The sequence below is a fragment of the Seriola aureovittata genome, chromosome 15 (assembly GCF_021018895.1).
Source record: "Seriola aureovittata isolate HTS-2021-v1 ecotype China chromosome 15, ASM2101889v1, whole genome shotgun sequence".
Classification (NCBI taxonomy): domain Eukaryota; kingdom Metazoa; phylum Chordata; class Actinopteri; order Carangiformes; family Carangidae; genus Seriola; species Seriola aureovittata.
This window is the reverse complement of record NC_079378.1, coordinates 4,772,302-4,798,316: the sequence shown is the minus strand read 5'-3', so window position 1 is coordinate 4,798,316 and position 26,015 is coordinate 4,772,302. Positions and strand designations below refer to the sequence as shown.

The 26,015-nt window shown below is 42.0% G+C and overlaps 1 protein-coding gene across 1 annotated transcript; it reads left to right on the top strand.

Annotated features, from left to right (window-relative positions):
- The first annotated feature begins 511 nt into the window (after positions 1–511).
- emsy (EMSY transcriptional repressor, BRCA2 interacting) lies at positions 512–20,113 on the top strand. Its single transcript, XM_056397610.1, is given in 22 exon segments — positions 512–735; positions 2,496–2,604; positions 2,813–2,912; positions 3,024–3,098; positions 3,305–3,480; positions 3,572–3,727; positions 4,826–5,085; positions 5,177–5,432; positions 5,622–5,840; positions 6,170–6,319; positions 6,719–6,892; positions 7,014–7,150; positions 7,313–7,486; positions 12,427–12,637; positions 12,842–13,009; positions 14,209–14,364; positions 14,659–14,789; positions 15,704–16,127; positions 16,130–16,299; positions 16,486–16,609; positions 16,612–16,886; positions 17,899–20,113. Coding segments are annotated over 22 exon segments (3,831 nt in total). The 5' UTR covers positions 512–732; the 3' UTR covers positions 18,082–20,113.
- The last annotated feature ends 5,902 nt before the right edge of the window (positions 20,114–26,015 follow it).

Below are 26,015 nucleotides of genomic sequence, written 5' to 3'. Positions count from 1 at the left end.
AAGTAAAAGTCTTAAAAATTTTACTTAAGTTAAAGTACAAACACCAAAATACAGCCTCCTAAAAGTAGTAAAAGTACTCATTATGTAGAATGGCCCATTTCACAACAATGTATATAATATAATATAATATTATATTAATCATTGATGCAGTCATGGGTAAAAATGACTTTTAATGATGCAGCTGCTGAAGCTGGGCCTAATTTAAATTGATACATGATAATATTTGAAATATGATGCATTGTAACTATAGAGCTTGATAGAGATTTTTCACGACATTTGGACTTAAGCAAACAGGTGGTAAATAAATTAATAAATAAATGATCTATCTATCTATCTATCTATCTATCTATCTATCTATCTATCTATCTATCTATCTATATCTATCTATCTATCTATCTATCTATCTATCTATCTATCTGGCAGCTGTGGTTGGCTAAGCGGCCTATAGGTGGCAGCACTGCGCCAGCAATGCATCTAGGACCCTCATATTTGTCACGAAGAAGAAGAGACCAATACATCCACAGACCAACCGCAGCTAGTTAGCAGATAACGTAAACACTGGTACATCTTTGGGGAGATAGGGCGGTTTTAATGGTTTAGCTTTTTTTTTTCTTAGTCCCAGTTTACTGCATAATAACGACAGGATGCGGTAGCTAAGCTAAATGCTTTGTGCTCAGCCATGTTTGTTTGGATCTCGGATTTTCTAAGGCCTTGAAGTTGTCCTGCTAACGGATGGTAAGACATTGATTTGGCTAGCTAACTAGCTAAGCTAACATCATCCATCGCAAAGGTTTTCTAAAAACCAAAAAATGCTGTGACTTGTCGGAGGTTCACCCTGCTAAGATATCTCGTGTCGTTCTGAACGTTGTGTGGATGTATTTTGATGTTACTGCGTGTTTTTGCAAGGCGGTAGATGATGGGGTATTTTGATGAAAGCGTACACCCAGCAGGACGTTCCGTTTCCCGTTGTACCAACAGAATTTGACCCAGAAAATATGAAAACCTATATGTGTCTTTGCATGTCAAATGTCGGAACCAGATTATAAACACATACGCGTTTGTAACAGTTAGGACTCTCTGTTGTGTCCGACATAGGGATTGACCTCTAAGCAGCATTTGAACTAACTAAAATCCAGTTTTTCATTTGTGGTTGGCCTCCTGCTCCCAGTGTTTTGTAGTTACTGAGATGCCCAGTGGTGGGCGGTACTGTCAGTGCAAACTACGAAAAGTTAAGATTTTATTGTAATATATGGGAGCCTGGGGAAATATATTCTATGTGCCAAACAAACGTGTAGGTAACATGCTCCTATCCTGGCTTCCTATATTGTTTGTGCCATTAAAAACGAAGATTAAATAGCAAGATTTGTTAATGCAGTTCTGAACCAATGATGAATGAATTTAGGATAGCTGCTTTACAAAAAAACATCTGTGCATTACACAAACTGGATGACATGCGTCTTTATTACCATGAACATGGTCACTGAAGTGTAAATTGAGTGAATACCACATACAGTACTGTGAAAAAGGTTTCAGCTCTTTAGATGTATAGTTTCCTATCCATCAGGTAATGCCCTTTAGGAGGTGTCTGATTGCTCCAAAGTTCAGTCTGCTGCATCACAACAACCTCAAAATAAACCTCCATCCACAGACATAAAGAACTGCTGGAGTAACCTGTCAGTAGAGCACCAAACGTATATTAATCTGTTGCTGAAAATGTGCCCTGATAAATGCACCGTATCAGGTGTATAAGACTTTTAGGTCTAATCATGTTCTTTTGGAAACAACCAAAACAATAAACTCAATAGTTAGATGTAGTCTTTGCTGACTGACTTTTAATTTAAATGCAGTGTAAAGCAGAAATGAATATGTCGTAACTGATTTATTTAACTGTTTTGTTCGTTAGTAACATTTTTACTAAAGACACTTCAACTCAGTTTGACAATTAAAAGATAGAAAATGTTGTAATCCTGCGATTGTAAGCAGTGACAAAAATGAAATAACATCTGTGGTACACACCTCTCCTGTGCTCCTCACCTCCCACACATAAACATCTCATCATGCTATCTTTTGACCTTTATTCATGCTTTGCTTGAAAGCTGCATGAGTGATGCTAATTAGCAGTTACAGAAAAGATTCTTTATGAGGAATAAGATTCAATCAGATTCAAGTGCACGTATTAAAGTACATCAGTGTTCCCAAATAAAACTGCACACACTGTGTTTACTCCACTCAACATGCAATAATTATGTATGAATCATAATTATCTTGTCAGTCAGACTGCTCCTGCACAGTTATTAGCTCAAATGTTATTTCCTCAGTGTAGACTTTTATAGCATCATACTTTGCTGTTGTCAAGAGCTTTCACTGGCTCTCGTCCTTGTTGAGGCTCTTTGAAATAAACACACAGCGCAGTGTCTGGGAGGGGCAGCAGCAAGCAGCAGTATGGTTTATGGGAAATGTGTTCATAAATGCATTATTGTCATCCCTCTACTTAGCCCATGATTCAGCTGGAGAAACCGGTGCTGACTGGTACCATGCCGGTGGTATGGCCCACCATCCTTGACCTGGGCAGGGATGAGTGCAAAAGAATTCTCCGTAAACTGGGTAAGATTATTTCTTTTTGTGTCACAGTGATCATAAACAATTGGCTTGAACATGAAAAGTTGGACATTACACTGCTTTTTTGTGTGAAAAAAAAAAAACGACAGTTAGAAAAAGATCAGCATACATTTAATTGGTGTCACTGCTCCACTTGTCGAACAAGATCCTGCAGCGCTGCTTTGTGTTTGATGTGTGTGACTGTGTCTTCCAGAGCTGGAGGCTTATGCTGGAGTTATTAGCGCCCTGCGAGCCCAAGGAGACCTGACAAAGGACAAGAAGGATCTCCTGGGGGAACTCACTAAAATCCTTGGGTAATTGTTTCCCACATATTCTAAAATGTATTGATTTAGAGGAACAATTTGTTAAGTTTTTGCACACTGATTTTGTTTTGTCCACCTGTCACCACTCCCCCATCCACCCAGTATCTCAACTGAGCGCCATCGTGCAGAGGTCCGCAGGGCTGTCAATGATGAACGCCTCACCACCATTGCATATCAGTGAGTATAGAGCTGATGTTTGAGTGTCATTTACCATGTGCAGTACATTGCCTTATGTTGAGTAACACCACAGATGGAATAAGCAGATTGATTTAATAACTTGTGTATTTTATTGCACCACTGTACCACCGTACACCACTCGACTGGGGATAGTAGTTTTAAAAATAGTGACTGAAGAACTGAATGGTGCATATTATCTTTTTCAGCATGTCCGGTCCTAACAGCTCGTCTGAATGGTCCATCGAAGGACGCCGCCTCGTTCCCCTGATGCCGAGGCTGGTCCCTCAGACAGCTTTTACTGTCACTGCTAACGCGGTGGCCAGTGCCACAGCCAATCAGAATGCCTCCCTCCTGCTGCCAGCTGAAACAGGAAACAAAGAAGGTAGACCAGAAGCACTTTGTATTCCACTGAGGGTGTTTTCGAACAGATTAGACATTAAATGACATTTATCATCATCATTTCCTCCCTGCAGTGGTTGTATGTTACTCATACACTAGCACCACCTGCACCTCCACCAGCGCCACAGCGACCAGCGGCACTATCGGAGCCACAGTGAAATCCCCACGACCACCCAGCCCCACATCCAACGTGGTGGTGCTGCCCAGCGGGAGCACGGTCTACGTGAAAAGTGAGTGACATCATCAAATATGAAATGATAGAAAAACTAAATGCAGACAGACATACTGTAACAATTATGGAAAGGAAAATAAAACCAACAGAGCATTTAGCTGAAAGAGTTATTTACTATAGATAAATGTATTGTCAAAAAAATAAATCTACTGATCAGCCAGAGGGGGGCGCTACAAGACCTGTTTACTCATCACTGACAGTTTTCTACATCAGTCTCAGTCAACAACAGCAATTTCTCAACACTCCAAATGTATCTAATGCCTTGATGGAAACTCATCTTTTTTCACAGTAAATGACAGCTCAGGCTTTCCACATGACAGCTGATACAGAAATCCTCCCCACAGCGCAGATTTTACTCAGGCTGGGTTTTACATTTTCTAAACAGAGTCTCGTAGGATCTGTTGGGTTGGATCTGACAATTCCACGAGCATCTGCTGCCAATTTGTGCCTGCATATTAAACAGTTGGTATGAGCAGTGTCACTGGCAGGCTAATTTAGGAAAGGCATGAGACTTGAGATGATGTCTGAACATTATTAACTAAAGATGTAATGTGAATTATACTTGCAAAACTGGTTGAAAGTTGCATCTGTTGGATTTCTGGGTTTATATATAGAACTTGAGCTGGAACTTGCAAAATCTGGATTTTAAAGTGGAGATGTTTCAAATGTTTGTTGCCAACTTTACCGATTTTACACTATAAACTTTGCCACTTTTTTTTCACATGTACATCACGAGGAGGATTCATCGATTAGTCAATCGCCACAAAATTAATCGGCAATCGTTCAAATAATCAATGAATGGTTTAACTACATTCTCAAGCGAGCACGGAAAACATTTACAGCTTTCAGCTTCTCAAGTGTGAGCTTTACCTTGTCTTATATTATAGTTAATTTAATATATTTGGGTTTTGGACTGTTGGTTGGAAACTGTGATGGACATTTCTTACTATTTTCTCGTTCAATAGACCAAACGATTCCTCGATTAATCAAGGAAATGATTGACAGAGTAAATGATGATCGTTAGTTGCAGCCCTACACAGAATTAGCAGCATCCTCCAGCGATATCCTGAGTTTCTACCCTCCATTTTCCTCTCAGGTGTAAGTTGTTCCGATGAAGACGAGAAGCCTCGCAAGCGAAGGCGGACCAACTCTTCCAGCTCGTCGCCGGTGATGCTGAAGGAGGTTTCCAAGGTGTCTCCGCCAGTTTCCAAGAACATCACTGTGCCGGTGAGCGGCAGCCCCAAGATGAGCAACATAATGCAAAGCATCGCTAACTCCCTGCCGCCCCACCTGTCCCCCGTCAAGATCACCTTCACCAAGCCCACCATCCAGACCACCAACACCACCACACAGAAGGTGAGTGACGCTTCCTCACATGCTCTGATGCTTCTTGAACACATCCCTCTACGCAACACTTGAGAGTTTAAACGTCTTATTTTTCGAACAGGTGATCATTGTGACAACTTCTCCGAGCTCCAACTTTGTGCCCAACATCTTGTCCAAGTCTCACGCCCACAACAACGCAGCTGTGTCCAAGCTGGGCTCCACCTCCATGCTGACCACGCCCACCCAGAAACAGACAGTGGTGTTTCCTGCCAGCTCCAGCCCCTCCACCAACCCCAACACCGTTGCCGTGACCACAGTGGTGTCCTCCACTCCCTCAGTGGTCATGTCGACAGTCGCACCGTGTAGGTCCTTCCTCGGTAAACATAAGTATTCCTAAGATTCTCATACAGACCATTAATGCAAATAGACTCTAAATAATTTGCTGTTTGTGTCAGTTTGAGCAAGTAGCCATGCTAACATAACAGCAGCATAGAACCAGAATATCAGCTACTCCTATGTTGTCTCGTTCGGCCTTAAGCCTCACCTTCAGTGTGTCACTGTTGTAGCTGGTGGTTCAGCTGGAGTGAAGGTCGCTTCAGCCAGACTTCCTTCACCCAAGACGCTGGTGGGGTCACCCACTCAAATCCTGGCCCAGTTCCCCAAACAGCAGTCGCCCAAACAGCTGCAGCAGAGCTCACCTTTAGGAGTCTCCAGCGTCGGTCAGACCCAGACCACCTCCACCTCCCCTGGGACCAAGCCCACCATTCAGATCAAACAAGAGTCCGGTAAGGATACCTAACTCGGTGTTTCGTTCTTTCTTCATCTCTTTATCTGTTTTTTTATCTTTCCTACTCTCTTCTTTCTTTCTTTTTAAATTTCATTGTAGTTCTCAGGAAGCGACGGCTAATGTACATATTAGGATACTTCTAATGAAATAACTGTTTACTTGTATACTTCTATGTATTTTGTTCAAATACTAAATACCTCATAATGTCACTTTTAAAAACATATACAACATGAAGAAATAACTTGAGGAGACAGTTTGTTTGTTCCTCTGCACTGAATAAACACATTGCCTGTGTGTGTGTGTGTGTGTGTGTGTGTGTGCATGTAGGAGTGAAGATCATCACTCAGCAGGTTCAGCCCAGCAAAATCCTGCCCAAGCCTTCATCAGTGGCTCTGTCCAGCAGCAGCTCCTCTCCCATCATGGTCGTCAGTAGCAACGGAGCCATCATGACCACCAAACTGGTCACTCAGCCCACAGGTGGGTGATTGGAAACTCGTGGCAGTTTACACACTGTAAAATCAAATCTAATCCAGTGAATGAGGTAAAATTGTACAATATCTCACAGAAAAGCAAAGATTAGGGAAAGAGTCTGTTCTTCTCCTCATGACACCTCAGATTTATCTCATGACCCTTTGTAGGGGCCCCACCCCTAAGTTGAGAACCACTGGACTGAACTATTTAACACTATATAAAGTTAAAACCAGCTCCGCCTCAAGCAATTACAACAATAAAATGCTGCTTAAACATTGATGCACCTGTACTAATAACAATCTAATAATAGAAATAATTTATTTCTGCAGAATAGTACTCAAAAATGACTGATGTACAGTACCCTGGTCTAGCTGTTTAATAGTAACTCTGTATTTCTGTATGCAGCTTCTCAGGCCACCTATACAAGACCCACTGTCGGCCCCAACATCGGCGCCAGAATATCAGCCTCCAGTGGCGGCACCACCTACGTGAAGACCACCAGCGGCAGCATCATCACTGTTGTGCCCAAGTCACTGGCCACTCTGGGCGGGAAAATCATCAGCAGCAACATTGTGTCTGGTGAGTGGACACCATGCTATAACAGCTCTGCATGGACGGCTGTTATCACACCAACGTCAATCAGAAGCGATTGTCGTGATCAGTTATTGTTTGATGAAATATCGTCTTCCCTCTGCCGCAGGCACGACAACTAAGATCACGACCATCCCCATGACCTCCAAGCCAAATGTCATCGTGGTGCAGAAGACAACAGGAAAAGGAGCGACTATCCAAGGACTGCCGGGCAAGAACGTGGTCACCACGCTTTTAAATGCTGGGGTCAGTCAAACACGGCAATTTGGTATCTACCACTGAGGTCTTCAATCATCAGTGATCATTCGCTGACCATATCTCCTGTACATCTCTTTTCTTTTCTCCCATGCTGCTGCTTGTAGTCTGATGTGCTGTATTAAACCTAAACTGTGTGTTGCTGTGCCTCAGGGTGAGAAGGGCTTACAGGCCGTTCAGGGGACCAAACCAGCGATCATCACCGCCTCCAGACCCATCACCAAGATGATTGTAACCCAGCCCAAAGGCATGAGCTCTGGATCCCAGTCCACCGCCACCAAGATCATCCCAACCAAGATCGTGTACGGCCAGCAGGGCAAGACTCAGGTAGAGACCGGCTCTCCACCAGCTAATCAAATGTGCCTCTGCTTTTGTCTTTTTATTTGTTTTATTTTATTATAGAGTTACTCCACCAATATACAGCTCTGGTATAATCCAACTTTAAAGGCACTTTTTTAAACTTTCCATTTTCAAATTCAGTTAAAATGAAATTAAAATGTTGTAAATATCATCATCAGCTCCTGGCTAACCACAGGCCTGTGAGGGTATCATATGATTATTCACAAACATCAAGTGGAAATTCATACGACCTGTTGACTGAAAAATCTGTGCTGCACATGTGTGAGTTGTAAAGTCAGTACAGAAGAGGAATTCCTCTGAAAATGAGAACAAATTGTTAATTTTAGTATTCTCCAGAAGAAGGTTAGTTCTGTCTTCTGGGTTGTGCATTCAGTCATTAATCCGGTGACAACTACATGTGATATTTTCCAGAGAAGTGAGAGCTTTTAATTAAGCGCACCAGTTCAAACAAAAGAGAAAAAATCCCCTGTTCTATAGGCATAAAAATTCATACAGGGCCTTTAACACGGACCTTTCCTCTTCCTCCCTTTACTTCCCTCATTCAGGGAGAGAAATGAATCTAAATGTCTGTGAGCCAGACTGACTGACTGACAGCAGTCTGGTCTGTGGCTCATTCAGGTCAAACAGCTGTAGACTAAAGCAGCTTGATCATGTTTGTGACATATGATATTAAAGCTGCATTAATTGATTATTTTGGCCAGTTGGGGGCAGAGCGACAGGCTGTAACCACAACACATATTATCACCTTCTAAAGTTGACTCAGTCATCAGGTCGGTTTCCTATGTGCACATCCAGCAGACGTGGAGCAACATTAGCATTCGTATGGAGTTACGTCACCTGACAAAGACACCGCTGAGCTACTTGTCGAAACAAGACTATGTCAAAACGTATATGGCTGGACTGCATCTTGTTTGCATTCAGCCTTAGAGTCAGCTTGTTTCAGCACTTTGTCTGTAAGCTTGCTGCTCCGCTTTATAACCGGGACGTCGTCTGATTAAAAATCACCAAACACACATGTTAAAGACGAAGACTGTGCTGTGATTTCGGCTGTATTTACTTGTAAAATAATCATTCAGAGAGAGAGTTAAGAGCTCATTCATGTCCGTCAGCTGCCGTGCACTCAGGTGTGTCTGCGGAGGGAAAGCCCGACCTCATGCTCCCATGGCAACACAGGTGACTCTCTTCTATGGAAAGTAGCTAATATTTGTCCAAGATATCAGGAGATTTGTTGCTAGGTGCTTTTTCTTGAGGGGAAAAAAAAAAACCATGCAACACTAAGTTGGCAACACTACCTCTCAATGCTTCCTGAAGACGTAATAGAAACTGTGCCAAATCATTTTGAAAGAGCAATAACCAACCTCCAACTGTCAGCCGGCCCAGCAAGGGTGTAACCTCATCGCTCAGTTCGCACATCAGTCAGTCAGTCAGTCAGTCAGTCAGCGACGTTCCTGTCAAGAATACAGTGACGATGCTTTCAGAAATAACGCTGTGTTTTTGTTTATCAATTATCTTGATAAATAAAATGTGATCATATAATCCCAGACTGACTCCATCATGCTGAGATCAGGAGTCGGTGGGGGGCCAGACCATCTGCTGCAGGACTCCGTGTTCTTCTCGTAGCTCTGTATGACCGGCTGTGTGTTCGAACTTGTTTACTCGTGCTGCAGAATGAAATCTAGGACCAATCAGACTTCCTGGACATTCAAACATTACTATAAAATTACATTTTGTATTCTCATTTTAGTTCTGGTCCGGTCTCTGCCTATACCTGACAAAAAATAACTGGCTCTTTACCTGCTAAATGCTCCAGCTTCACCAGCTTGTAGGTGACGTTGTCTGTCTGCTGTTTGTTGGAGGGCTGATTGCTGAAAACATTGACAACGGCACTGAGACTGAAGCAGAACAGCGAAGAACAACGAGCTGCTAGAAGCTCAAAAGCTCTGTAGAGCTTTTCATACTAAAACATATAGTAAAGTCAGAATTGATTCAAAAATCTTGTCGGTTGGTTTGACTGTGATGTTTTTGTATTTTCTTTGTATTCTGTGATCTCTAAGGTGTGGTGGGCCTGTACAATGAAACCAGACATCACTGTAGGTGTTTCTTGTTTCTGGGGGTTTTTACGTCTATTTTCGAAGCGTAAACGAGGAAGGATCGGTTCTGTAGAAATTCTTATATATCGGAGATAACCCGCTGATCAAATTCTTTACCCAAATCTCCCGCAATATTTCTTTCATTTTTAAAAAAAATCTTTTGGGGATTTAGAATTTAAAACGTAAGTGTCAGAACATATTCTCCATCATGCCAGTTTCCAGATGTTTTTTTGCTGCGTCATGGACTTAAGAGTAAAAGCATCATCTGTTCCCTTTATGAAGGTCAGAGTGAGTGTGTCCATGTTCATCCACAGACAGGATGTCATTGTTTCAGTATCAAACTCATCTAGTCTGGATTCAGTTTTTGCTTTCAGTCGTAAAGGGGAAATTGAGATCAGTGATCATCTAGCTTTGCGTAGTGTACACATACAGTTCATACTGTATTTAACACCCACAGCGATGATAGGCAGTTTCAGTAAAACCACAAAGTAGATTAGTCACAACTGCAACAACACTTTTTTTTTTTTTTTTTTTTTTTTTTTTTAAAGTCAACGAAAATGGCAGCGAAGTTTTATAACTGGAAAGTGACGAAAATGGCAACTGTCTGCAAAACTTTTGTTCCAGTAATAAGGAAGAGGTTTTGGTGATGTAACAAAGCAGACGGAAATATGACTCAGATATCTTATTCAAGAGTAAGAAACCTTTTGAAGATAACGTCCCCAGCTAATGTCATCGTGCCGACTCCTAGAAATCTACTTTTATCAGCAGTCACTCCCAAGCAAGTGCATTTGTACCCCTCGGGTGCTTCTGTAGTTGCCAGAGATATTTTGGAGCTCAGCTCGATTTGAAAAAGCAGAAATAATGATTTGATTAAAAAAACAAAACACTTTTATTTATATATATATATATATATATATATATATATATATACACACACACACACAGACCCTTTCCAAAAAATTAGAATATCATGGAAAAGTTGTTTAATTTCCATAATTCCATTCAAAAAGTTAAACTTTCATAGATTATAGATTCAGGGCCCACAATTTAAACGATTTCAAATATTTATTTGTTTATTTTTACATAATTTGGGCTTCCAGCTCATAAAACCCACGAAAACAGGAATTCAAAAAAATTAGAATACTGTGAAGAAATCACCATTTACTTCTCAGTTTTTGCAAAAAAAAAAAAAAAGAAAGAAATTAGGATCACATCAAAATCAATCAAAATATGGTACTTTCAAAACGATATGTCAATCTTGGTTGGGAATCCCTTTGCCTTAATCACTGCCTCGATGCGACGTGGCATTGCCTGGGAGTTATGGAAGCCCAGATTTCCTTGATGCTTGCTGTCAGCTCTCCTTTGTTGTTGGGTCTGGTGCCCCTCATTTTCCTCTTGAGAATACCCCATAGATTCTTAATGGGGTTTAGGTCCGGCGAGTGGGCTGGCCAGTCAAGCACTGTGATGGCATGGACATCAAACCAGGTTTTGGTGCTTCTGGCGGTATGGGCAGGGGCCAGGTCCTGCTGGAAGATGAAATCTGCATCTCCATACAGATCCTCAGCAGAAGGAATCATGAAGTCCTCTAAAACATTCTGGTAGACTGTTACAGTGACCTTGGATTTAAGAAAGCAGAGTTTACCAACACCTGCACCGGACATTGCACCACAAATCATGACTGACTGTGGATATTTCACACTGGACCTCAAGCAGCTTGGGTTCTGTTCCTCACCCGTCTTCCTCCAAACCCTTGGACCTTGATTCCCGAATGAAAGGCACACTTTACTTTCATCGGAAAAGAGGACCTTGGACCACTGGCCAACGGTCCAGTCCTTCTTCTCCTTGGCCCAGTTGGCTCAGGTTCAGAAGTGGCTTGACCCGAGGAACCCGACAGTTGTAGCCCATCTCCCGGATGCGTCTGAATGTTTTTGAAGCTGTGACTCCCGCCTCATTCCACTCTTTCTGGATCTCTGCCAGATTCTTGAATCTTCTCTGTTTGGTAATCCGCTGAAGCCCACATTCATCTCTTTTGCTGATGCATCTTCTCCTGCCACATTTTGCCCTTCCACTAGACTTTCCATTGATATGCTTGGACACAGCACTCTGTGAACAGCCAGCCTCCTTAGCTATGAACTTTTGTGGCTTACCCATCCTATGCAGGGTATCAATGATGGTCTTCTGGCCAGTTGTCATGTCTGCAGTCTTCCCCTTATTGAACCGAACTGAGACAATTGAACTAAACTGAAGCAATTTAATGACACCTGGGGAAACCTGTGCAGGTGCTTTAAGTTTAGTAGATGATTAGTGTGTGACACTCAGTTTAAAACATTCATGCCCTGCAAAATTTGGGCTGATTTCTTCACAGTATTCTAATTTTTTGAATTCCTGTTTTCGTGGGTTTTATGAGCTGGAAGCCCAAATTGTGTAAAAATAAACAAATAAATACTTGAAATCGTTTAAATTGTGGGCCCTGGACCTATAATCTATTAATCTATGAAAGTTTAACTTTTTGAATGGAATTATGGAAATTAAACAACCTTTCCATGATATTCAAATTTTTTGTGTGTATATATATATATATATATATATATATATATATATATATATATATATATATATATATATCTGACTATTTATGTAAAAATTAACACAACTAGTCAGCAAGTAAGCAGAGAAGTGGAATAAATCTCTAAAAAGTAATGATGGAAAGTTGAAAAATCCAGCTTCTGCCAATGCAAGTGGTTGTAGTAGGAGAGTCTATAAGCCAAAAACATCCCTGGATCGCTGCTTTACAGAACGCTGTATGTTTCCTTCCAGGTTCTCATCAAGCCGAAGCCAGTTTTCCAGACGGCGGTGGTGAGCGAACAGACCAGGCAGCTGGTCACCGAGACGCTGCAGCAGGTGACCCGCTCCGCAGACCTGAGTCAGGGTCAGACCACGGGCTCGGACGGCTCCACAAAGGACGAGGTCGCCAGCTTCACGGAGACTAGCAGCTTAGCTGGTGAGGTCTCCCATGGCAGTGCTCAAGGTATCCTGCTCTTATCCCTTTTCCAGGGCAAAGAGCCAAGAGTTAGGAAGGTCAGATCAATTAGTTGTCGCTGCTTATGTGCATTTTTTTTTTTTGCCTCTGTAAGAACATTAACTGCCGTTTGCTGTAATTGAATGTGAAAATAAACCTGTGAGGTTCCATAAAAATGTAAATTTGTCCCACATTGTTTCCATCGTTCCTCAGAGACGCAGCCTGTAGTGCATGTGGTGTCCTCCAGAGAGCAGGATTGGACTGAGCAGGAAGTAGCTGTGGAGTCCAGCCCCACTATTATCTATCAGGAGGTGTCTGCCGGGGAATCCCAGTCCGCCACTTCCACCATCAAAGCCCTGCTGGAGTTACAACAGACAACCGGTGAGCCTATATGTCACTGAAAGGCTGCAGACGTGAAAACCATAAAGGGAGGGGTGGATGGAAAGATGGAAGGCGGGCGGGAAAATTATCACCTGTACACACACTGACTGAAAATATTCCTGCTGTAAACGACCAGGATCCAGATCCATCTTTGTTCCATCTTTCCAGCAGCTGGTCCTCACGCTTTGTGTTCCTCAGCCTTTTGCTTTGATAGTTTTAGCGAAGAAGATCTAAACTTTTTTATTAAAAACATGTCATCAAGCAAACATCAATGACTTCTTTGGAACCACTGAAGTCCAAAGAGCCACCAGCCAGCAGTGATTACGATATTTTACCTGAGGCTTTGCTCTCACAGTAGAAACCTGTGGAACTAGGTGGATGAGTGAACATGTGGGATGGAATATTTGAGGGTGGTGATATTCTTTAGACGGATTCACCGGCTGTAAAATCCCTGATGAGATGATTGCGATTCAGTGCATGAAACCTGAGTGGTTTATTTCAGCTGCAGAGAGAGACAGTCATTTATTTGGAACAGGCTTATATTAGTGCCAGATGTGTATTCCTAATTTTATCATCTCATGTATCATGTGCTGTATATTTTATCATAATTTGGTTAAAGGTTTCCCTGTGTTATGATCCACTCCCATTTTAATTTGCTATTGATGGAAATTCCTCCATGTTTACCTGTTGTCATGGTAAATTCAGGGTAATGTACATTTTCACAGCACCAGTTCCACCAGTACAACAACAGAGCCGCCTCATAATCCACTTCTACTTTAAACAGTGACTCAGAGGGAATCATCCCTCATTTCCTGATACACTTTTAACATCTTCTGAAAATGTAAAGGTGCAGTGTGGAGTTTGTTTTTTCTCCTTCTTTGTAAAACATAAAGCTGATTTATTTTTATTTTTTTAACAGTTTGAAACCTACCTTGTTTACATCCATGGTAACTCTGTAGCACTCTTCTTCTGCTCTGCCTTCGGTTATGTATTGTAGCGTCTCTTGGCACTTTGTCGCTAGCTGCAGAAGGATGTGATTATGGGAAACCACTGGCAGGACTGTGGGTCTTAAAAACACTGCTCTATTGTGACACTAGTGAACAAATTGTACAGGGGCCTTCATATAGTCACTTTGTCTGTATGAGTTTATGGCTGATCTGATACATTATGTTGAATTCGAGTGTTGTCCTTCCCAATAGTTAAGGAGAAAGGAGAGTCCAAACTGAGGCAGCACACTATTGACCTGAGCCAGTTGGCCGTGCCCATCCAGCTGGCCCAGGAGAAGAAGCCCAGCCCGGAGTCCCCCAGACCCTCCACCTCAGAGGCTGAACCCAGCACCGAGTACATCACGGCAGGTACGTCTCTCCGCTCTGTTACCTGACCTACTGTGTGTGACATGTAAATGACTCAACACTGTGCACTTCCTGTTTTTGGTTGGCAGCTCTCAATTTCAGTGGAAGTAACTTAAATTCACACTAAAACCGCAAATTGGGCATGATGAAACACGGTTCTCTTTTTTTCTACTTCGACCGGAAAAACAGAGTGTACGCGTGTGTGTATGTGTGTGTGTGTGTGTGTGTGTGTGTTTTTTCAGCCTGACCTATATGTGATATGATTATCTGACAGCATGACTGTGGTTCCCCTGCCAGGTAAAGTCAGCAGAGTGGGAGTGTCCTCGGAGGATGATGATGTGGTCATGTCCTCCAGTCAGCAGCTGGGGAAGCCCTACAAACCGGCTGCCGTCTCGTCTGCAGCCGCAGCTTCTCACGTCAGCCAAGTGGTGAGGACACTTCAGTCTAATACTCTTGTACTCTTATCTTAAGTACTTGACCTTCTCTATAATTGACAGTATTAGCTCAGACACATTAGCCGATAAGTAAATATATTCAGTAGATAGCTGCGCACAATCCAAACACAGCCCACATATACGGAAAAGACAAATCACATTGTGTCAGTTTTGTTTTTATCTATTTCTCTGAGTCTGCCAAGGCTCCTGATTTCCCGATCTGAAATTTTGACCCTTGTTATTCATCTTAACGGTGTTGCAAGATTCAACCTTAAAGGGCCAGTACCGGGGCGTCGTCATGTGTAGAGGCTACAGTCCTCGCTGCAGTTGGCCCCGGTTCGAGTCCCGCATCGGACGGCCTTTACTGCATGTCATTTCCCCTCTCTCTGCCTCCCCATTTCCTGTCTCTCTCCACTATCCTGTCCAATAAAGGCACAAAAGCCCAAAAAAAAAAAAAAAAAAAAAAAGGGCCAGTACCACAAAACACGCTGTGACAGGAACTAATTCTTTAGTCGAAAGTAGCGTAGTTTCAATGAAAACCCTTCACAGCGAGGTGTCTGCATCAGCACCTGTACACAGGGAGAGAGACTGTTCTTTTGGGAATTTGGTTGAAATCACCTTTTATAAATCACTGAGATAATTTAGTAATATAATGTGGTACCTCATCCAGTGATGACAGGGAAGTTTCTGTTTATAAGAACCTTTTTTTTCCTAATTCCAGTCTCATTTGTCGGCACGAGCAGACAGAAACATACAGTCGGTTGCCAAAGCATGAGGTCATATTACTTATTGAAAGATGAACAGAAATATTGCTGCGTTGTTGTATTCCTCCCTCTGCTCCTTTAACTCACTGTGGATGAGTCAAGTGTCCTCCTCTCCTCTTGATGTGTCCTCTGTGACTGTTTCAGCCGTCTGACAGCCTTGGTAAAACTGAGACCGTGTTAGAGGCGGGCGAGCTGGAAGGCGACACCTTGGACCCCCAGACGGGATTGTTCTACCGCTCCACCCAACCAGCTGCAGATCCCGTGAAGCCAACCACCCACTCCACGGGCGCTCAGCCACCACCTGTGAGTCAGGCCGAGGCGGAGCAGAGCCGGCACAGCTCCACCTCCACCTCCACCTCCACCCCAACCCCCACCCAGGCGCCACCGCCACCACCACAGCTGCAGAGCAAACCTCAGATTAGCCAGCCTTCCTCCTCCTCCACCGCCTTCCCCTCCACTCCACCTCTGACTAAGAAACTCCCTAAGCTACGAGAGCAGAGTCAGCCCAAGCCCCAGACCTTAACCCAGAGCCCCAAAGACAGACCGCTGGTTGCACCGGTGCAGGCCGCGCGAAGGTCACGACCCCGGGCACACCGACCAAGCACCTTGTGACGCCGCAGCTCCCGAAGCTCCAGCAAGCCCCCACGTCCCACCACAGGCCCCTGCACACACCCATGTCCCACCCTCCTCCACTGCAGGCGCACCACCCCATCAGCACTGAAAAGACTGCGTCCAGCCAGGTGAGTGGTTCAAGATCAACACGACAGGCAGGAAGCAAGAAATAAACAACTTGGCACTTGTTTCCTGAGAAGCATTTAAAGTCACATGCAAATGCTATAAAATATAATGTCAAATATTTGATTTCCATTAGTTCTCTGAATTTAAATCAGCATTTTTCCCTCATTAAAATATCTTCACCTCAGCAGCCAATCATCACACAGAGCGCTACCGTCACCAAGATCACCTTCGGCAGCTCCCACCACACGTCGCCAGTCTTCAGCAGCGGCGAGGCCGCCGCCAAGCTGATCCCCGAGTCCAGCTCTGGGCCCCCGGAGACAAGCCCTCGGTGTCGGACATCCTGAAGATCTCCATGATGGAGGCGGAGATCGATCCGAGCACGGAGCCCATGGTGGTGGATTCCTCCAGCGACTGCGGCCCCCTGGGGAAAGCCCTGGAGGTCCAGGCGGTGTCGGGGACGCTGGACTCTGGCCAGTTCATCAGCAGCTCCGGGGCCGCCATGCACCATTCCCACACGAAGACGCAGCAGTTCAGCTGCATGCAGGGCCTCACTGCACAGAGGAGCAAAGAAGACCTGGAGGTTATTGAGGTAAGATGTGTATTACAGAAATATCTAGGTAATAAATCACAGAGCGTCGTCAGAATGACTCTGACTTATTGACCTCTTTGTTAAAACAATATAACAAACATTCACAATCATTTTCAGCCTTACGTGACACAAGAAAATTAGAAACTTTGATATATTGACTGAAGTTCATCGCTCAACGGCGCACTCACAACCAATCACGTCACATAAATGAAGCTCTGTCTAACCAGTTCACATGGCACCACTCCAGATATGACAGTATTAATAATCTCCTCGTCTGTCCCTTGGCAATAAGCAAATTCCCCCAGTGAAACTATTCCCGAAACTCAAAGCTGAAAATGTGTCTCAACACAGATGGAAAATACCAACATTCACCTGTTGAAGCACATCGCAGTTCCAAATACCAGCAGTTAGACCCATCCCCGGAACAAACCAATCAAAAACCAGAGATCTTAGCTGGTGAACAGTATGTTTATGCAGAACAGAAACATTCGCTTCATTTATATTGTAATATACACACACCGAGCACTTTATTGGGAACACCTGTACACCTGCTTATTCATGTAATTATCCAATCAGCCAAACGTGGCAGCAGAGCAGATAAAGGTCAGGAGCTTCAGTCAATGTTCACATCAAACACGATCTGTTCAGACCTGCTATTAACATCCGATCACAAGTGGACAGCTCTAAGTTCGATGGGATCTCACTTCCCCGCTTTATCTGCAAATGAACCAGTATGTGTTGTTGTTGTATTTTGGGTTCATTATCAAACTGTGTTGGGACTAATCAGACTGTGACTACGGCCGCTGCTAAAAGAATGTGGACACGTGGTCCAGACCACCTCTGAACGGATCTCAAATGCGTCCTCAATGCGTCTTGGGTGCGTTCACACCAACAACTTAGAGATTACCACTTGTGATCGGATCAAATTTGCTCAGCTCTATAGTCAGTTCACACGTGTAACGCTAGTGAAAGGTGAACTGACTGAAAACCTGATGTGACTAACAACCTGCAGGTGATTCCTCAGTACTCCATCTTGCCGGACTCCAGCCAGTCCAACGTGGTGGTGGAGCCCAGCGGCTTCCTGGAGATCACCAACTACACCAGCCAGCAGCTGGAGGAGGACAGCCCCATGGAGCAGGAGGTGGACAGCAGCAACGACGAGGCGGCGGCAGCCAGCCCCCCCGACCAGCCGTAGTCGCCCCACGTCAGAGACACCGACGGGAGCGGAACGAGCAGACGTAGCGATTTGTTTGAGGCCTCGGACCCAGCGGACAAAGACCTTCTGGTTGCTTTTTTATAGAGCAAGAGCAAGAATGTTTTCAGTTGTGTAAAATATTAGTTTGTTCATAATATACCTAGTGTTTTTTTCCTCCCCACAACTAATGGCACATGTGGTTTTTATTGCCAGCGAGGAGTGCTGGATGTAAAATGTGGGAGTGAGGTGAAAGGATTAGTTGTAGTCCATTTCCAGACAGTTGGACAGCAGCCTCTCAAAACATCTTCAATTGTTCCAGTATGTTTACATTGTTACTTAAAGGACTTTGCAAGACATTTACACATTTATGAAATAGATTATCTGGAAGTTTTGGTGCTGTGCCTTGTGCCGCTGTAATGCATTTCCAAAACACACTGTTTTTACAGGCCTGCATTTATGTTGAAGCTTGTCCAGAGCGTTTCAAATACATGTTTCCCAGTAACTTCGGTCACACAGATTTTTGTACAGAGTGACTCTCCTGTTGCATATGAACGTCTTTTAATGACTTGAAGGTTTTATCGTCGGATGAACTGTTTTTGTTTCGCCTTTGATCGACTTTGTAACAGTGAAAACTCAGACGCTTATGGGATTTAAGTTTTGAGAAGAGAGAAGAAAGCTGGAGCAGACTGAACTGTTCTGTGGAACATAGAGTCCTGGAGGAAGGATGGAGTCCAACATATGTGTTACTGCTCATTGTAAGTGTAATGTAAAAAAAAAAAATGAATTAAGCAATGTAACTTCTTTTTTTTTGTAAGATATATTCTTGAGTTCAAAAAGTTGCTGTGGGAGTTTCACTAAGAAACGTTAACAATGTCATAGTGTGTTTAAACTATGCATTTCTTTTATACCTTTTCAAACTAGAGGACTAGTTGAGAGAAATCATTTAATCTACACAATAAATCTGAGGCTGAGTAGAAACGTCAGTTTATATAGTTTTATTGGTTAAAAGCTTCTGATTGTAGAAAGAGAAAATGAAGAAGCCACCATGTACTTTTATACTCAGATTCACCTGAAGCTGTCAGCTGCTTTTATGTCGTATTTTTCTGGCCTCCTTACACCTTAGCATTGTGTCATGAGTGCAGTGAACTTCCCAAATGATCTTATTTAAAGTATAACATAGGCAAGATTCTATATTTTTGTTATCGTCATAACAATCCCATGAAAAGACGGAAACCAACAGTGTTTTAATTTGTCTGTTAATACGTTATCTTTCCCTGCTGTGTTTGCGGCACTAGTTCCAAGTTCATTTGTTCCCACTGACGGAGTAAATCCTGCAGCGACAGGACAGAAATATAGAGACTTTCAGCTCTAAACAAGTTTCCCAGTTTTCAGTGAACATCTGGCTTTGGAGCTACAGTGAGTATTTCCAGCAGCAGGATGGTGAAGGTGCCCGTGTTCGCCCGGTGCAACTGTGTGGGCTCGTCCATGTGTCTTTTATAGTTTTTGGACGACAACGGCAAAATTAACAAGTCATTGCTGGTTTCAGTCTTTTCACAAAATGTCCTGACAAAAATAAACGTGTAGAATATCTGAAGAAACAGACTCATCCTTTTAAAAAAGACTGGAACAACATCTGGAATCATCAGTAAACCCCTGTGTTAATTCACAACTATAATATTGTCATTTTTACTGTATGTTCTGGTAACTGCTAATCAGCCCATCCTCCTCTGTAGTTTACATGTCATACAGATTAGCTTTGGTCTTCTAGTCACTGTTATTGATGATGTATGTAGCATGTTTTTAATATTTCACAGGACTCTTCTGTCACTGGGATCAAACTTGCTTTTTGTCAACTTAAAAAAAAAAGTTACATTACTGCACAGCTCTTGAACTACAACATATTGAGTTTTTAAAAACACATATATATCAGGGGTTTATGAGTGTTGGGAGCTATTTTTTGGCCATGTACAACTATTATATATTTACTTACACTTGGCCTGACATTGGCTCAGGCAGCCAGAAAAATGTCTGGAATTTATGGTGGCTCCTACTGGCAAGTATAAAACCATATTTATTGCTTTATAATGAGAATCTGAGCCAGGTTTCATGTTTATAGGACACTGTGCTGAGGTGTTGGAGGTTTTTCTGTTGGCTCTGCACACTTGTAAATGCTTTAATGCTCGCTCCCTGGTAGAGTCCAGCTCCACACTGGCGCTGTACCTCCCCATGTTGAAAGTGATCCAGCGGGCTCCTGGGGGGCGCAGATCCAGCCCACGGAGTCTGATTGGTTGGACTCGACCTAAGGACATGTGGCTCTGTTTAGGAGCGTGCTGACTTACTGTCCCTCCACCCTGCACCCCCGCTTGGATAATGGTGTCAGAGTCCCACAGGATAGCACAGTTTACCCTGCTCTGCTGACTCACCTGCCTGAGAAAGGAACAGTCGTATCACCCCTGTGTTTTACGTATAGATAGAAGATTTAATCCTCATACTCAGAGTGAATTATCTTAAGTACTAAGCAGATATTTGCGTTCCCCAGAGTATGAACCCTAATGACCTCTGATGTTTTATACAGTAGCGAGATTCAAGTCATATTTGAGTTACTGCAATTACCATTCTGCAGCTTCTACATGCTGTTTATACAACATCCACGTACTTATTACATTAAGGATTTTTCTGAAACACAAAAGTGCCTTTTGACCAAACGAATGTAGTTTGCTCATGTCCACTCTGCAATCATACAACTGTCTCCAGTCGTCTTGAGCAATGACACGACTACCATGTTCTTGTTATTGTACAATTCAACAGCGTTTCATGATTGATTTGGACTTGTAACAGTTAAATGCTTTAAATTAATTAGTATATCCATCAAATTGCACAAGGAAGAAATTTAACTGCACGAAATCAGAACGTGACCGAGTCCGACTCACAAAAGCACCAACTTTTCTGTCATTATTCTGTTCAGTAAAATGGTTGCCTGCGTGATTTTAATGCCAGAATCAGATCGGAGTTCTGCATACATGAGGTCAAAGTTCAGTTTGGTTGAATTTTGCCTCCTCAGTTTCATCTTTCAGAAAGAAAATAGCAAGGAGGATTTATTGTTGCAGTGCAGCATTTTCAGGAGAGGGTAGTTGCTGGTGAGCCGTCACATTGTCCTGGACTTTACCATTACGCTCTCATCTCGAGGTTTCATCAATCCTTCATCGGTTCGGGAGAAAAGCGCTGACGAAACCGTTTGGGTGAGTGATGAAACATCCTCAAAAACCAAGCAAGGCCAGCTGCTTTTGACTTGGAGAGTAGATATTTGATGACCTGGATCCAATGACTAAGACTCCTCATCGCATTACACCCAGAGACGTTGTGTTTGGTGGTTTGTTTGCATTGTTGTCAACTATTCTAAAGTCGGTTGAACCCTGTAGGAGAGATTACGGGTGTGAAGGGCCGGGGAGGAGTTTCCTCCAACATGTCTGTCATCTATCACGGGGGCTGGAGCAGCATTCCTTCAGCTTGAGTTTACTTGATTTCATTTCTTTTTGCCCCTTAGTCAGACTGACTCCTCGCTTTGGATGTTTCTTTTTTGGAAGGCTCACAGTCTTCCTCAGAAACCGGTTCCTCCTGTCTAGAAAATATGTATATGTCTCAACAGAACAAAGGGTTTATTTAAAAAAATAAAACCATTGGGAAATGTTTCCCAAAGGTTAATACTTTTTTTTTTAACCATTGCCAGAGAAGAGCCACAATGAGTTCTTGTTGTGATTGATTAGCTTGTATGAAATCGGAGAGTTCTTTGAGTCATTGTGGTTCAGTGTAGAACCACAACCTGAAAGTCCGAAAGAGAAATTTTTTTCCTGAGCACATCAGTTGGGAAAAAAAAGCTTCTTTGTTGGACCTGAGCAGCTGGAGTTCAGTTGCTGGAATTCAGTGGTGATCAATTAAACCTGCATTAATTGATTCTTTTTTTTTGTTTGTTTAAGCCACATGGGGGCAGCGCAGAGTGCTAAAACCAAAACATGGACATATTATCACCTTATAAAGTTGAAATGCTGAATGTTTTAGTAAACAGTTGACTGTTTACACGTCCAGCAGACATGAAGCAACAGTCTGGAGTTATGTTTCTGGCCACCTGGTGAATATGAGACCGTCTTTCACTTTCCTTATTTAGTCTGCTAAATGCCCCACTATGTTCACCAGCTAGCTGCTAACTTGGTCTTTTATGCTGTTTGGTGCTGAGTGTGAGAAAACCATTAGACAAAAAGTTAAAAAATGAAGAAAGTTATTAGTAGTAGTCCTAATGTGTGTGTGAACCTTATCTTTAAGACCAGAAAACATTCAGGTTACCTGCTGAGAGAAACTTTAACAATCCTCTCGCCTTTAGTTTTAATCGCAGCCTAACGTCAGTCAATAAATAAACTCCTTACATGTGCATGAACAATAAAGTAGGAAATTTGGCCTGACATTGTGTTTATCTCACAGCCATATGCCTAAGATCTTGTCCTGTTCATAACACAAACAACCTGGCCTCTGAGACACACAGTGTTATTGGAAAGACCTCAAAGCAGGTGGAGTAAATATGTCTGTTGTTTCTTCTTACAAACAGCAGATGCAGGATGTTTGATACCATTGTCCTGAGTGTGTGTGTTCTGCTGTCTGCTGCCCTCCGCGATGTTTAAACACAGACGTACAGCACAACAGCTGTTTAGTGGTATTATGACTCAAAATATAACAACAATGACAACAGAAAGTTTAATGTGGAATACACAGAGAAACATCACATTCATGTTACTACGGAAAGCAAACAGTCACCTCTGACCTTTCCCATGGTGCTTGGTGATAAATCGGGATAGCGAGCAGTGAGTGGGATCGCTGGGATTACTGTGGATGAATAATAGGATGCTGTCTGCTCTCACTTTGCCAACCTGGAGCTCACGGAGCAAAGCACATCCAATCACGCAGAGAACTCACACCCATCTCTGCTGATACTCTCCCGAAGACAGATTCTTGACTTGAAACAGATGGAAACGGGGCTGAATCACTATCACTCATGTGTTTACGTTATAGTTGTCCAGTATGACGTCTGAACAGATCATCGCAGATCCAGCAGAAAAATGGAAGAGGTCATAATCCGACACTAGCCTGCCAACTGTGGGTGTGTAGACTCTGAGTATTAATCATGTTATGTTCATTAATTTAACCGTTCAATAATAGTGTCTGTAAATGTTACATGTTGCTCTAAATGCTGTTTCATTATTTCCTTTATTGATCGAGCTGCTGATTAATTAAGAAACAGTTAAAAACAGTTATTTACAACCACAATTTCCCAAAAAGTCTGTTTATTTATTTATTTTTGTATTTATGTTAAACAGCGCTTCACACAAACAACATCAAGACTAGAATATACTGTATTTTGTGATTGGGATAAAGTGAGGCAATTATTAAATTAGTGCAATACTTTAGAAATCACATTACTTTTTTTAGGCCTTGTTCAAGTAATTGTTAAGTCAGTGATATTGATCGATAACCTATTTACTCTTTGCAGGTATTATGGCTATTAAATTGGGTTTTTTTCAAAATAATGTTTTATTTTTATTCTACAATTATTGGTGGTTTGATTATTTGTAGTACTTAAAGCAAATGTAAAGGTCATTTTTCTACTGTTAAGTTCTACACTCATGCATATTCACTTCTTCATATACGGATCTGACAGTGTAGTAATATTTTAGATAATTAGCTTTAACATTAACTTGCAAACCCTGTATTTCTGTGACTGGACCAATGGGTTTTTCAAGAGTTTCATAAAAGCAATATGTACATGTTTTGGGAATGAGGCTTTATATTTGACTTTCCCCTTGGAAGAGACAATACAGGACGAATCTCATTTTCCCCTTCTTCTCACTTTCTTTTCCAAAACCTGTTGATTTCTCCTCTATGACTAAGTGACTATTTTGGTCAAGCCTCCTCTTAAGAAACCATTTTCTTTTATCTTAGTGTGACTAAACTATGATAAACGCAGGTTAATGTTCATTTATGACTCACTGCTTGGTCACGGAGAAGAGGAAAAGTGACAGAGGTCTGCTTCCAATTAAGGAACCGCAAACACTCCACGTAGCCCTCCACTGGTTCTATCTGTGCTCATCTCATAAACAAGAAAAAAAAACACGGTGGAATTTTACAAAAGGAGAACAGGAAAAGTCTTTGAGAGGAAATGATGCCTTTCAGCAGGGTGGTACAGCTGCGAGGGCTGGCAGGAGTCCACCAGAACATTGTTTTGTCTTTGGGCCGAGAAGGGGTGAAGCTACAATGTGGTGCATACACGTAGACTTCATCGATTTGAACTGGGAGGAAACCAGCATCCCTTCTGAGACTGAATGATCATGACCCCACTTCTCCCCGAGGAAAAGAAGCTTCCACTACTGTCTATTTTTTACCTTGCTGTGGAGAGGCGATACCATGAAACAATAAATAAAGTTAGAGTAGTAGTCTCATTTGATCTCCCAGGAGAGCACTTTCCTGGAACCATGTAGGTGAAGGGGGAATTTTTGGAGTGTTTAAGTAATTCAGTCATTTGTAATTTGTGTTCAATGATCCATCCAGACCTGAATATGTGTGGTCTCATTCTTAGCCAGATCAGTAGACCGGCTGTTTGACTGCAAATAAACACTGGCAAGAAAAGACTGTCTTGGCTGTAGTTGGCTATCTTTTTTAAAGAGTGGGGAAGTATGTCCCTGCTACCGGCATAAAAAAGTCATAGTATAGTAAGGCATAAAAAGATTCACAGTACAGTAAGGCATAAAATGTCATAATACAGTAAGGCGTAAAAAGTCATAAGAAAATGTCATAGTATACTAAGGCATAAAAAGTCATAGTATAATAAGGCGTAAAAAGTCATTAAAAACGTCATAGTATAGTAAGGCGTAAAAAGTCATAAAAAAGTCATAGTATAGTGAGGCGTAAAAAGTCATAAAAAAAAGTCATAGTATAATAAGGCATAAAAAGTCCTAAAAAAGTCATAGTATAGTAAGGCGTAAAAAGTCATGAAAAAGTCCTAGTATAGTAAGGCAGAAAATGTCATAGTATAGTAAGGCGTAAAAAGTCATAAAATGTCATAGTATAGTAAGGCATAAAAAGTAATTAAAAACGTCATAGTATAGTAAGGCATAAAAAGTCATAAAAAAGTCATGGTATAGTAAAGCGTAAAAAGTCATAGTATAGTAAGGCGTAAAAAGTCACAAAAAAGTCATAGTATAATAAGGCGTAAAAAGTAACAAAAAAGTCAAGTATAGTAAGGCATAAAAAGTCATAGTATAATAAGGCGTAAAAAGTCATAAAAAAGTCATAGTATAGTAAGGCGTAAAAAGTCATAAAAAAGTCATAGTATAGTAAGGCGTAAAAAGTCATTAAAAACGTCATAGTATAGTAAGGCATAAAAAGTCATAGTATAATAAGGCGTAAGAAGTCATAAAAAGTCATAGTATAGTAAGGTGTAAGAAGTCATAAAAAAGTCACAGTACAGTAAGGTGTAAGAAGTCATAAAAAAGTCATAGTATAGTAAGGCATAAAAAGTCATAGTATAATAAGGCGTAAGAAGTCATAAAAAAGTCATAGTATAGTAAGGCATAAAAAGTCATAGTATAATAAGGCGTAAGAAGTCATAAAAAAGTCATAGTATAGTAAGGCATAAAACGTCATAGTATAGTAAGGCGTAAAAAGTCATTAAAAACATCATACTATAGTAAGGCGTAAAAAGTCATAAAAAAGTCATAGTATAATACCTCCACCCTTGGGTTCTTTCGCCTAAACGACAACAGAAGTCAAAATAGGTTGTGATTTCTCACCTCTATGGTTCAAGTTTGGTAAATTCTATTTTCAAAAACTACTTGGTTAAGGACGTCATTTGTCATTGACTGAAAGTCTTGCAAATCACATTGCAAAACTAA